The sequence below is a fragment of the Styela clava genome, chromosome 1 (genome assembly GCF_964204865.1).
Source record: "Styela clava chromosome 1, kaStyClav1.hap1.2, whole genome shotgun sequence".
Taxonomy (NCBI): domain Eukaryota; kingdom Metazoa; phylum Chordata; class Ascidiacea; order Stolidobranchia; family Styelidae; genus Styela; species Styela clava.
This window is the reverse complement of record NC_135250.1, coordinates 22,072,293-22,083,676: the sequence shown is the minus strand read 5'-3', so window position 1 is coordinate 22,083,676 and position 11,384 is coordinate 22,072,293. Positions and strand designations below refer to the sequence as shown.

At 35.9% G+C, this 11,384-nt stretch overlaps 2 protein-coding genes across 3 annotated transcripts; both read right to left on the bottom strand.

Annotated features, from left to right (window-relative positions):
* Nucleotides 1-72: 72 nt before the first annotated feature.
* LOC120348302 (glutathione S-transferase Mu 2-like) lies at nucleotides 73-4,956 on the bottom strand. 2 transcript variants are annotated; one of them, XM_039418421.2, is made up of 8 exons: nucleotides 4,696-4,956; nucleotides 3,937-4,012; nucleotides 3,811-3,869; nucleotides 3,139-3,265; nucleotides 2,847-2,895; nucleotides 2,331-2,448; nucleotides 1,935-2,045; nucleotides 73-1,177 (listed from the first exon to the last, which is right to left on the bottom strand). In XM_039418421.2, the coding sequence occupies exons 1-8, from the start codon at nucleotides 4,741-4,743 to the stop codon at nucleotides 1,058-1,060; spliced, it is 708 nt and encodes a 235-aa protein (XP_039274355.2). In that variant the 5' UTR covers nucleotides 4,744-4,956; the 3' UTR covers nucleotides 73-1,057. The 2 variants fall into 2 exon arrangements, with proteins under 2 accessions (XP_039274355.2, XP_077967942.1); XM_078111816.1 differs by lacking the exons at nucleotides 73-1,177; nucleotides 1,935-2,045 and adding an exon at nucleotides 2,123-2,249.
* Nucleotides 4,957-7,931: 2,975 nt separating this feature from the next.
* On the bottom strand, nucleotides 7,932-11,040 carry LOC120345330 (clavanin-D-like). The gene is made up of 4 exons (XM_039414744.2): nucleotides 10,901-11,040; nucleotides 10,589-10,608; nucleotides 9,468-9,587; nucleotides 7,932-8,156 (listed from the first exon to the last, which is right to left on the bottom strand). Exons 1-4 carry the CDS (start codon nucleotides 10,945-10,947, stop codon nucleotides 8,059-8,061), a joined length of 285 nt encoding a protein of 94 aa, XP_039270678.2. The 5' UTR covers nucleotides 10,948-11,040; the 3' UTR covers nucleotides 7,932-8,058.
* Nucleotides 11,041-11,384: the final 344 nt, after the last annotated feature.

The window sequence follows — 11,384 nt, the reverse complement described above, 5'->3', positions numbered from 1 at the left end:
GACTGTCCATGAGTAAGATAAAATATTTTAATCCCGCCATGGTACAAAAACTATAATGCACGGGACGAAGATTCGGTGAAGTTAGCAAAGCTTTCCCCATAGCTTTACAACGCCGGCATAAAATTACTACCAATACTCAATTTTCAGCGCTGTTCGTCCATGCGGCGTTGTTTCACTGACGAATATTGCGTTTGTTTCACGCCGGTACCGGTATTTTCCAAATATCGTGAAAATCTTTTGAATCTGAGAAATCTACGATGCATTGTTACGTATCTATGAGATATTATGTAGGCCTGCTTACCATTTGTGTGTGTTTCTATAGAAATAAGTAAAATATGCCCCATCTTGGTCAAGATATACCGGTGCGAACTTGAAAGGTTAGGATGCGCCCGTTGTTTTATACCAGAGCGACTGAAATAAATTGATTGAAGTTAATAATAAGTATTCGATTCCACGTAAATACGACAGTGCGTGACGGTCTATCTTTTTCGTTATAGTCACACATCCCATTATGCATTTATTGCATTGGTGTGCTTGGTTTTTATAAACTTTTACAAATGATACTTACAGGCACTGCCTGTCGCAATGCGCAGAAAGTGTTCCCATGAATTGAACAAGATTTTGAATGGAATATAGAATCCCATACGACCCCGAGGATAATTTGAAAAAATGAAAGTGATAGCCTTTGTCGACTGCTTTCATCTTTAGATATCGAGGCGTCATGGTTATGAAATAATAGCTGAATCTTGTAGCGGCTAAAGGAAGAGGCGATATGGATATAGTTGCAAAAATACTTTTTAAAGAACGCTAGTTTTTCTGATCGATTTGTGCTAAAAGATCCTGAAATCCAACAGTTTTCACTTTAGTTGCAGACTGATGATTGTGACAGATTTATTTTAAGAATGCAATTTAAAATATCCTAAATTGAAAGATTCTCCATCTAAGTACACAAAGCTTGACAAACTGTCTGATACATTCTCAATAAACCGTAATTCAATCGAATTATTGAAGATAAAGTTAAAGCATTGGTTGCAATATATATATATATACATGACTTTTAATCTTCTTGCTTCGTAAATGACGAATCAACTTTATTGTCCAATCGCAAGTACGGATCGTGGTCTGGAAATTCCGCAAACCTTCCGGATTTGAGATAAGACTTTATCGTTGGTATAGACTGCAAATACAATCGACAACTTCACTATAAAAACTACCTCAAACAAAATTCACCCTTGGAATTATATCTCAAATGGCATCCTATGATAAAAAAAGGTTTCGAAAACCATCGCGCAATAAATCTGACATACTCAAAATGCAGTGTGGTGTTTTGAGTCTATACTGTGATTAGAATTTGACCAGTAATTATTAGAAATAAACGAACAGCAAATAACTTCATACATAAAAAGTAGCGTCATAATATCGTTTCAAAATATCCGTGATACACCTGTGTAGTGCTTCTCAACCTTTTTGTCTTTGTGGACCTCTGATATGCTATTGGGCTCATCGCGGAATCCCAATTAACAATTATTCAAAACCACCCATTTGGGCATGAAAGTCAAAAAAAATGAACACTACAACGATGAAAAGTCATTACCGAGGAGAAAATGCAAGAAATTTAACGACCCTTCTGCTATGGTACCTTCTGCACGAACTTTCAAATCGTGTCTTCATGTTGTTTAATGAAATATTTATGCACATATTTATACTGAAGCTACTTTTGTTTTTATTATTCCTAGTAGTTGTTAAAGCAGAAAATACTGTTTCACGCAAATTGTATTGGGAAATTGACAAAGTCCACTCAAATAGAAACCGTAACCGAACCCTACCGAACTCCCAAATTTCACAAAACCCCAATATGCGTTTTGTAGAACACTAGGGAACCCGGTCGAAAAGCATCTCATGAGTGTGTCTGAAATAATTATGCTTTTGTGTACCTGAAAATCTATCATATATTTATCGATTCGATCGTATCCATCGAGTGCTTTCGGAATCAATGATCTAATCTGTGCAATCATAGCGTAAAAAAGAAAATCCACGTACGTCAACTGTAATATAAAATTTCTTAATAAAATATTCAAAAAAATTCTTTAATCTCAATAGTTTTTTTTTGCATAACAGCCGATTCCATACATATTTAACCCAAACTTTATTAATAAATAGACATGTCTTTAAACCTAACTATCTTAGTAGTCACTTGAACGTATAGTGCCTGTTTTAAGCGCGTTGTTTGAGGCGATACCATTCAATACCTGAATTAATATGAATTTTTAAATTAATACTACATAGATTAACAAATATCAATCTTTTACATGAACGTAACCTATTATTACCTCATTATTAACAAGCCATTTGTTTTTGCCCATGAACTTGATAATCTTCTTTAATTTAGCGTGGAGCCCTCGCATGTCCGTGATGAAGTCATGGACGTACTTGCTGTACTGACCTTCTCTGAAAATGTAATAAAACAAATGACAATTTGAAAACAGTTAAAGAGAGTGGTGTTGGGTTTCACGGGTTTTATGCAAATCCGTTCTTGCGAAGCAATCGGCAAAACAGTTCTTATTTTTGTTTTGTACATTGTAGACCAACCGGGTATCGTGTGGCGCTGCGGACTACTAGCGTATATATATTTGCCGTTTCGGTGTATTATATTTATCTGAAGCGGGTCCTGTTAAAGCAGCTTACTTAATCACATACACACATTTTCTGAAATGAGGAAATCTGAGTTCGATGCAAGGGAACCTTAAAATTTTGATTCCCATCATTGGTTACAGATAACGATTAGTAATTAAATACCAGGAAAGTCTGCCAAAATCATATATATCAAAGTAAGAAAATATACTAACGGTTCGAAAAACAATCCATAAAATCGGTCTCTAATTTCCAAAACAACACCTGAAAAAAAAATGTACGTTTGTTTTATGACAAGTTTCATTAGGCCATTTTTTTTTACAAACACTGACATTGTTCGACTGGTATGAGACTAGGTAAACAAAGTCACTTTGCTGGATAAGGTTTTATGGGCAATTCTTACATGTAATACATAAAAGTGTTAATATTGCTCTATGATATCTTGTAAGATGAATCAATTGTCAATCTGATTAATACCAAACATTGCTCAACGGTATTATTTCTAACCTTCCACCATGTCTGCTCTTATTTTGTCGTCTTCACTTCCGGGTGTCAGACCATATTTCCGACCGAGATATTTTAATATAGCCACACTTTCTGTCAATCTTTTTGTGCCATCTATCAGATATGGTAACTGAAGGTATATAAGAATAGATTTATACCAAGAGTCGCGACCAAAATAGGCTTTCAGTGGAGCACTAACAACATGGATTACGACTGCTGTCAGGGAATCCGCTGTCAATATCTAAGCAAGGGTGAGTGGATTGAACGGAACGTGGGTTCCGAAAAAAACAAATATATAAGAATTGCAGTTCCACTTCCGCCACACTAAGGTTTCTCTATACGGGGTCACCTAAAATAGACGTACGCCTTCATAAAGCGCTTCAACATTTTACACGATGGGGATTGACTTTACAGTGTGTCAATTTTATCATTGGATTGAAATATTAATCTTCATGGATTCAAAACTTTAGGCAAACGCTATTTGGTATATATATATATATATGTGATTTAAGAATTTGTCTCTTCATATGCAAGACTTTAGGATTTATTTTCATTCATCAACTTCATTTTACGTTTCTTTGTGCCGACTTATACTTAAAGTGGGGAAACTCGATTGCATTTGATGCAGGTACACTAATTAGAATACTATTAATTCTATTATTCGCTCATGCTTACATTGGGAAAATCCAGATCTAATGTTTCGCATATGTCTCTCCATGCACTGTAATCGACGCCTAAAAACAAAAAATTATTAAACAGGAATCCTCCTCGTCATCAAAATACAAAATTCTTTTGACTCACGCGATCGTCTTGGGTATTGTTTGTCATCATAATCGCATTCGCAGTATTCGAGCATATATCGGCATGCCTCGCCATACTGTAATTATAAAATGTATATTGACAGAGAAATGCAAATATAGACACGAAGGCAAACTCAACGAGTGGAATGCTAGTAAGTCAAGTTATTCCTTCCACGGTTTTTTCAATTGGTAATTTAGCGCTATTTACCAAATTGTTGGTAACATGCACAAAATGTAGTGTTGGAGTTAATCTGAGTACAAATTTATTCCCGTGATACTAACATATTTTTGAGTTTTGTATTTAATTATCTACAGCCCTATCGGACTGCCAAGAGGTCAGTAAAAGATCGCTCAAATTTTCGAAAAAAGACTGCTGGAAAGTGGAAACTAGTTTTCGATTCAAACCGTTTAAGACTGACCGTTCCGTTTGCCTGTGGTAAACCGAGCTAAATGCACAGTCAAAATCGTTTCCGATATCACAATGAATGGAAACACTTGCAATCACGGACGTCACGCCGCATAGGTATTTAGCGGCAGTTGGATTGGCATGTCCCGCTGACTGATTTTATTTCGTGTTCTCCTAAAGTTCTAAACATATTAATACCCTGCAGGTATTCACCGAAGCGTATGCAGTACTCCAGTGACGGCGAGTTGTATCGAGGCTCTGTATGAGCTTTGGGTTTATATCACAATAAGAGGATTATTTTGTTCACGGTTAAACTGACTACGTTAAGTAAACTTATCTAACTAGCCTACTTACCCCTCGAAAATCCCAATATCCTAACTCCATTATCTTTGTACCCGCCATGTTTTGCGTGCAAGTACCGGTGCATAGGCTGATGACACTGAAGCAATCTACAACTAGAGGAACGAGGTGTTAAAGTTTAACCCTGTGTACTTGCTGGTATGGGATGTCGTTGATTTGCAAAAAGACAGTAAACCTTATGAATATTCAGATGCGTCTAAGGATCAATAGACAACGGAGACAAACTGGTCGTACCATTTTACGATGAGTCGGATGTTTCCGTTTCGCTCGAATGGCCTACGATACAGGTTTAAATCAACTGAAAGTTATTCGTTAACGTTAACAGTCTCGTTCAATTTTAGTTCGTAGGTGTCATCTTTTCGACTGAATTGTTCCAGGTGAGATTTGAATCCTATCGAATATGTGATCTAGGATAATTGTTTATGCAATATTTTTCTTGCATTCTTGCAATTTATTCAACGAAAGTATTGCAATTATACAGTGGCGTATCTAGGGTATGACAGCCATGGCTCGTGCCATGGGCGCCGTTTGGACTGGGGCGCAAAAAACTCGAAAAGTTCTAATCGTATAATGTTTCAATAAAACTTGAAAATGATTAAAACTCGTATTTCTAATTGAATAATAACTAATCCAACAAAAGTAAATAAAAATTGTCAGCCAACGATCAATGCCGTTTGTTCCGTCACTAAGCGTAATTGACGGTGACTTCATACTTCAGCACGAATGAACTTAAGTTGATACGGTACTGGACTAACTGCACCTCATATTTGCTCTGATATCGTACTGGAGCGAAAATTTATGAATATTCGTACAATGAGAGAGAGTATTTTACAGCGTAAAAAAAGTTTAAGCAATATAACCGGATTTATTGACGCCGAATTCCATATACAAATTGATAAGAAATGGCAAAAATGGAGTGAGATTCTTAAAGACTTGTGAAACCGGTTTCCAGTACCGTACGCAGAAAGTATCGCGCACGAAGAAGTCTAGAAAATAGTGGATCGTACTTGTGCTAACAAATCTATCTATCTCTGAAACTATTTTATTCGAATTTTTTTTCAAGTTTTAGTTTATTTAAGTCTTTATTATGCACCAATGCCTCTACGCGCACCATTATAGTTAATTGTGAATATCCATTGCTGCTTCTAGTCACTACGTCATGCTTGTAATTATTGTTAAATTCAAGATGTTCATGTTAACTAATAAAAACAAAATCGAAATCTAAAATTTGTCACAGTGCTTTTTGTTCTCGTTTTTTGTCTGTCTAGGAATCTGTTCTCTATAGAAAAGTTATAGGGACACAAACTTACCATGCTGTGCTAATTCAAACATGATTTGGAACAAATTTTTATTCACGCTGTTTTCTTAATTGGTTGCTGACAAATTTTAAACGGAATTCTGTATGAATCCACGAAGTTGTTGTTTGGTTTATTCCAGGAAGAAAATACAAAAGCTGAAATAACCCAAATGACTAGATAGTGTCTATTATTTTGACATCGTGTCGTGTGAACAGTTTTACACCGTTTATGAGATAGAAGCATGTTTTGAAATCGTGAATACTAGGCCCACAAAACTGTCCAGAATTCTAAAAAAGTCTGACCATTTTCGCAAATCTAGATGAGAAGCTGAATACCAGTTGAGCGGCAGAGTTTACTACCGAATAGGGTAAATGATAAGATGTTGGATGACACTCTCCAATCCAATGGTTCTTAAACTTTTTTGAGAGTTTTATGACTACTCGCGACCCAACCCTAAATATCGCAAAAGTGTATTTTTTAGGTTAATACTATTTGACTCAATGCAGACAACGATTCATTAGAAACAGTCCATTGATTCAGTATGATTGGTGAAACTGAAGTTTCCTTTCATTAAATCTCAAATACACGGATTTATTTTACTGGGCTCAATGCGCAAGTATACATGTCTGTCGCAAACATGACATCCTAGCTAGGCATTCGGTCTCTCGATATAAAACTTTCCACAATTCCACTCATAAAATGTGCAGATATTGCTTCGTTCGCAGAAAATGGTGCCTCGAGCTGAAGCCACATTCTTTCATGCTAGATCTCGAATCATCTAATGATGAGAGGCGAGCTTTTTCATTGCCTCGTCTATGAGATTTTACGTTACCAAAAAAGACATCCATTTTTGGGGTATTTTGCTTCAGTAAGACGACATGCCGCGCGGTCAACACAACGACGGCATGCATGGTTGCCGACAGTATAAAACAAGACACGTGACTGGCATATATTAATTGTGATGCAACAATACGCCGCCCTTGCATCCGCGACCTTGCCGCGACTCATTTTTGGACCTTCCGCGACCCATACTTTAAGAACCACTGCTTCAATCTTTACAGATTGAATGTGTTTTCTTTTGTCCAAGACGTCAAGTTGAACGCGATGTGCTATCATTGAGTTGAGTTATCCAATTATCGAAGCCTTCAGCCAGTCTTGAATATACTCTTTTTATCGAAATGTAAAACGAAATTAACAAATTCAGGACAACTATGATACTCTTTGGTAAAATAACCAAATTTCTGTATTGAACATTTCTATGGAAAATTTCGGCCGGGTGGAATTTTCTCCGGCTTTGTGCGGTTTCCATTACAATATAGATTTGCAGTGCTGGCTTTAAAGTAGGGTCGGCAACCTACGGACCGCAGAACGGACCTGGCCCGCGGAGAAATGTAATCCGGTCCGCGACGCTACACTGAATTATAGTAACAAAACAGCTGTTTTGATGATTAGATTCTTTACGTAACAGAATTTATTGCGAGACACGTGTAAACTAAATTATATTATACCCTAACAAGAATATAATTCATAATTACTCGTTTAATGAGCCTGTAATTTAAATAGGATTAGAAATGGCAACAAAACGCAGAAAAGTTGATGCTAAGTGCAAATGGTTTAATGGCGCAGAAAATATTCACATGATCAATCTTTGCGCGCTGCTTAAAATTTAACTTATGCCCTTTGTGAAAAAATGTCGGCCATCTGTTCGGTTTTTATCATTCTGAAAATATGTGCGGTCCGCCAATGACTTACAACCTTTATTTTTGGCCTGCGAGTGACGAATGGTTGCCGACCCCTGCTTTAAAATTTAAGCTATGCCTCTTGTTCTTCTCCATAATAAAAATTGAATCGCCTGAGCCTCTTGAAACACGCGTTTGTGCCAAATTTCCCAAAACATCACTCCAAACACAATAAACATACAAATGTTGAATGCAATATACTATAGTGTTATATTCTGAATAATAAGGCTAGCCTTTAATCTATGAAGAAAAGAAATATCTATGTTCTGCCGGGTCCGTCCGTCTTCAAGTCGCGTAGCTGTTTAGAACTTTTTTATTGTTCACCATCGGTGATAATAGTACTTTTCATTGTCTTGTTGGTCGTAGCGGAATATATGTTTGAGGAAATGTATTATTATCTTTTCTTCGTCCGGTTGACCTGATGACAAAGTAGCGTTATTTTATGAATTCCTGAAGTTATGAAGTCACAGATGACTTTTTAAACCAAACAAATCGACAGCAAAACATAGTTTATGCTTCAAAATATTTAATTATACGTAAATTCGATTTGTCGAACCGATATGATTCCGTCTTACCAACACACGTTATTTCACTACTCTGAAATTAATGTTTTTACAAACCATTTTTATGAGCAAAAGCCACGAAAAATTAAAGTAGTAACGGCAATGGACGTTCACAAAGTATTGGAATATATTGTGTCACAAATTGCCTGTTAGAGTAACAGCACTGGCAATTTATCCAAATCAAAAAAGAATTTTAAATTTTTAGAGTCGAGAGTTAAGTATAGACCTAAGATTGTTCCAAGTAATAATGAGTTGAGGCTTGAAAACAGTTGTTGTAGCAAAATCAAAGTAGGAGTCAGCCGTCACTTTTGGCGGAATAAAAACCGTGTTTCCATGAATTAAGAATATTACAGCAAAATTTTGGATAAAATATTAGATATCAAAGTGAATTTATGAATAAATAAAGTAATAGTCTTCTAGCTACAACAACGATCTTAGGTCCAACGGTCCCGTAGTTAATGAGCGAAGCGATTTTTTCACGAAGTCGAAGAAGAATACCAACAACAATTTCAACAAAACGATCCATAGGTCGTGTCCAACAAGACAGCTCGAATGCGCCGATTAGTATTGTGGGGTCGGAGTATGGCATGTTTTCACATGAGTCGTATCATCACAACTAAACGGAGTTGGAGTCAAAATTCAGAATTTTTTGGAGAATTTTAATGATGATAAAAGAATAAAAATTTTACTACGGAAACTCAAGAAGCATTGAGTTTACTAAGCGTTTCTAACAGTATATTAAATAAAACTTGTATACATTGCCAAGTTTTTTACAATCTGGAGTTGGTGCCGAAATATTTTCAACCCGGATTTGAGAGTCAGTGGTACATTTTCCTCGATTACACAACACATGTTCATATATATGGACACAAAAAGTAATGCCTTCACACCCCACGTAAGGTAATGGCTCACCAACATTATTTTTAGTGACGCATTTTCAAAATAGTAAATTTTAGGCAAATTTATAGGTGAAAGTGGGCTCATAGAAAATTTGGAAACAATTGGAAGTGATTGATTTTAAGCAGAAATTTTCTTTCTTTGACAACTTCAAATTACCTGGCCAATAGAGTCGCGAACCAGAGCTTATAAGATATCTCTCACCAGATATATAAACAGGACGAAATACATTAAATTGAGTTATAATGACAATATAATTTATAACGTACTTTCCATTAATCCATTATCTTGATGGTCGTACCCATGAGGATGATACCACTTTTCATTGTCTTGTTGATCCCAGCCATAAGGATGATGGTGATAATAAAACTTGTCTTCGTCCGGTTGACCTGAAGACAAAAAAGCGTTAATTTATGAATTCTTGAAGCTATGTCACACAGATGACCTTTCAAACCAAACCAATCGACAGCAAAACATAGTTTGTACGTAAATTGGATTTGTCGAACCGATGTGATTCCGTCTTACCAACACACGTTATTCTACTACTTTGAAATTAATGCTTTTACAAAACATTTTTTAGCGAAAGTATATACAGCCGTAACGTTTGGCGGATTAAAAACCGTGTTCCCAGGAATTAATATCAATACAGCGAAATTTTGGTTAAAGTCCAGATTTCAAGGTAGATTTATAAAAAAGTAAAGTAATAGTCTTCTGGCGACAACGGCTATCTTTATTCGCTGGAAGTTTCAAAGCAATGTCTCGTGGGTAATAAGAATGGGAAATTTTTTAATGACGTTGAAGAAAAATACCAACAACAATTTCAACAAAACGATCCTTAGGTCGTGTCCAACATGACAGCTCGAATGCGCCGATTAGTATTGTGGAGTCGGAGCAAGGCATGTTTCACTGGAGTCTTACTATCACAAATACGCGGAGTTGGGAGTCGGAGTCAAAACTCGGAATTTGGTGGAGAATTTTAATTGTGATGAAAGAGTTCAAAATTTACTACAGAAACTCAAGGAGCATTAAATTTACTAAGCGTTTCCAGCAGAATATTAAATAAACATGCATACACTGCCTTCAATCCGGAGTTGGTGCCAAATTATATATCAGGGGTGGCCAATACCTCGATCACGATCGCGACCGACCGATCGCCACGTCTCGAGTAGTCGATCGCATCTGATGTTGGTGAATGCAATAATATACCCCAAAAAATTGCCGTAAGCCAGTTTTATGCAGCGCCTGTTGTGTGTTTTAAAACAGGACGAATAGTATTACCTGGCTAATAGAGTCGCGAACCAAATCTTATAATATACCTCTCTTCATATATATAAATATAGGACAAAGTAAATTTAAATGAGTTATAATGACAATATAATTTATAACTTACTTTCCTCCAGGGCTTTTGCACTAAAAACAAAAGATGATCATGACATTAGAGAAGTCACTGATAAATATAATGAAAATATTATAAATCTTACATAGAATTTTCATATCATTTAAAAGTGCTTCATATAGACGGATAATAAAAAGGGGAGAGTAATGTTCAAATATATTTCTTAGTTCGAAAGAAGAAATGCTTTGAATTGTTAAGTGCGGAAGTCGGTAAGTTGGAATGATTATTTCGTCGTGAAAATGGATTTACTTGGCAATTTCTCTCGGCAATTGATATAAAGCGTAAATGAAATGCAAAAAAACTTACTTGATGCCAAGTCCCAGCATGAGAAGAATCAAAATTGTTGTTTTCATCTTTCCTGTTGTTTGTCTCAGTTTGATTCGACGAAACTGTGATTTACAGTGAGAAATGACGGCTTTTTATACACTTCTACATCCGATATTTTAAAAAAAGTTAACAATAGTCTTCCTCGTGGCGACACATAAAAATTAATACTGCATTGAATTCCGTGGAAATGACCTAATCAAATTCTGATAATCGATGTCGATAAAACTGATGATAATGACATCCACATATAGAAATTTTTAGTTCATGATATGAAAGAAAGCTTGGGAATGATTATAGATATATGATTATGGTGCATAAACTATGGATTTATTTGAATTTGATATCATTAAACTTCCATACGTTATTGAACGTTATTGAAATATCCGCTAGTCCACTATTTTTTGGTGGAAGTTGGAAGTTCGTGAAACGTATTTGGTGAATTCAATTCAAGGATATTCTATTC

What these genes read in the sequence shown, in the direction of transcription:
- LOC120345330 (XM_039414744.2), bottom strand. Translation starts at nt 10,947, where the DNA reads ATGAAAACAACAATTTTGATTCTTCTCATGCTGGGACTTGGCATCAA. An exon ending in ATGCTGGGACTTGGCATCAA is followed by an intron (nt 10,609 to 10,900) that starts GTAAGTTTTTTT and finishes TTTTGTTTTTAG; the next exon opens with TGCAAAAGCCCTGGAGGAAA. An exon ending in AGATAATGGATTAATGGAAA is followed by an intron (nt 8,157 to 9,467) that starts GTACGTTATAAA and finishes CTTTGTCATCAG; the next exon opens with GTCAACCGGACGAAGAAAAG.
- LOC120348302 (XM_039418421.2), bottom strand. Translation starts at nt 4,743, where the DNA reads ATGGCGGGTACAAAGATAATGGAGTTAGGATATTGGGATTTTCGAGGG. An exon ending in GATATTGGGATTTTCGAGGG is followed by an intron (nt 4,013 to 4,695) that starts GTAAGTAGGCTA and finishes TTATAATTACAG; the next exon opens with TATGGCGAGGCATGCCGATA. An exon ending in ACAATACCCAAGACGATCGC is followed by an intron (nt 3,870 to 3,936) that starts GTGAGTCAAAAG and finishes TTTTGTTTTTAG; the next exon opens with GCGTCGATTACAGTGCATGG.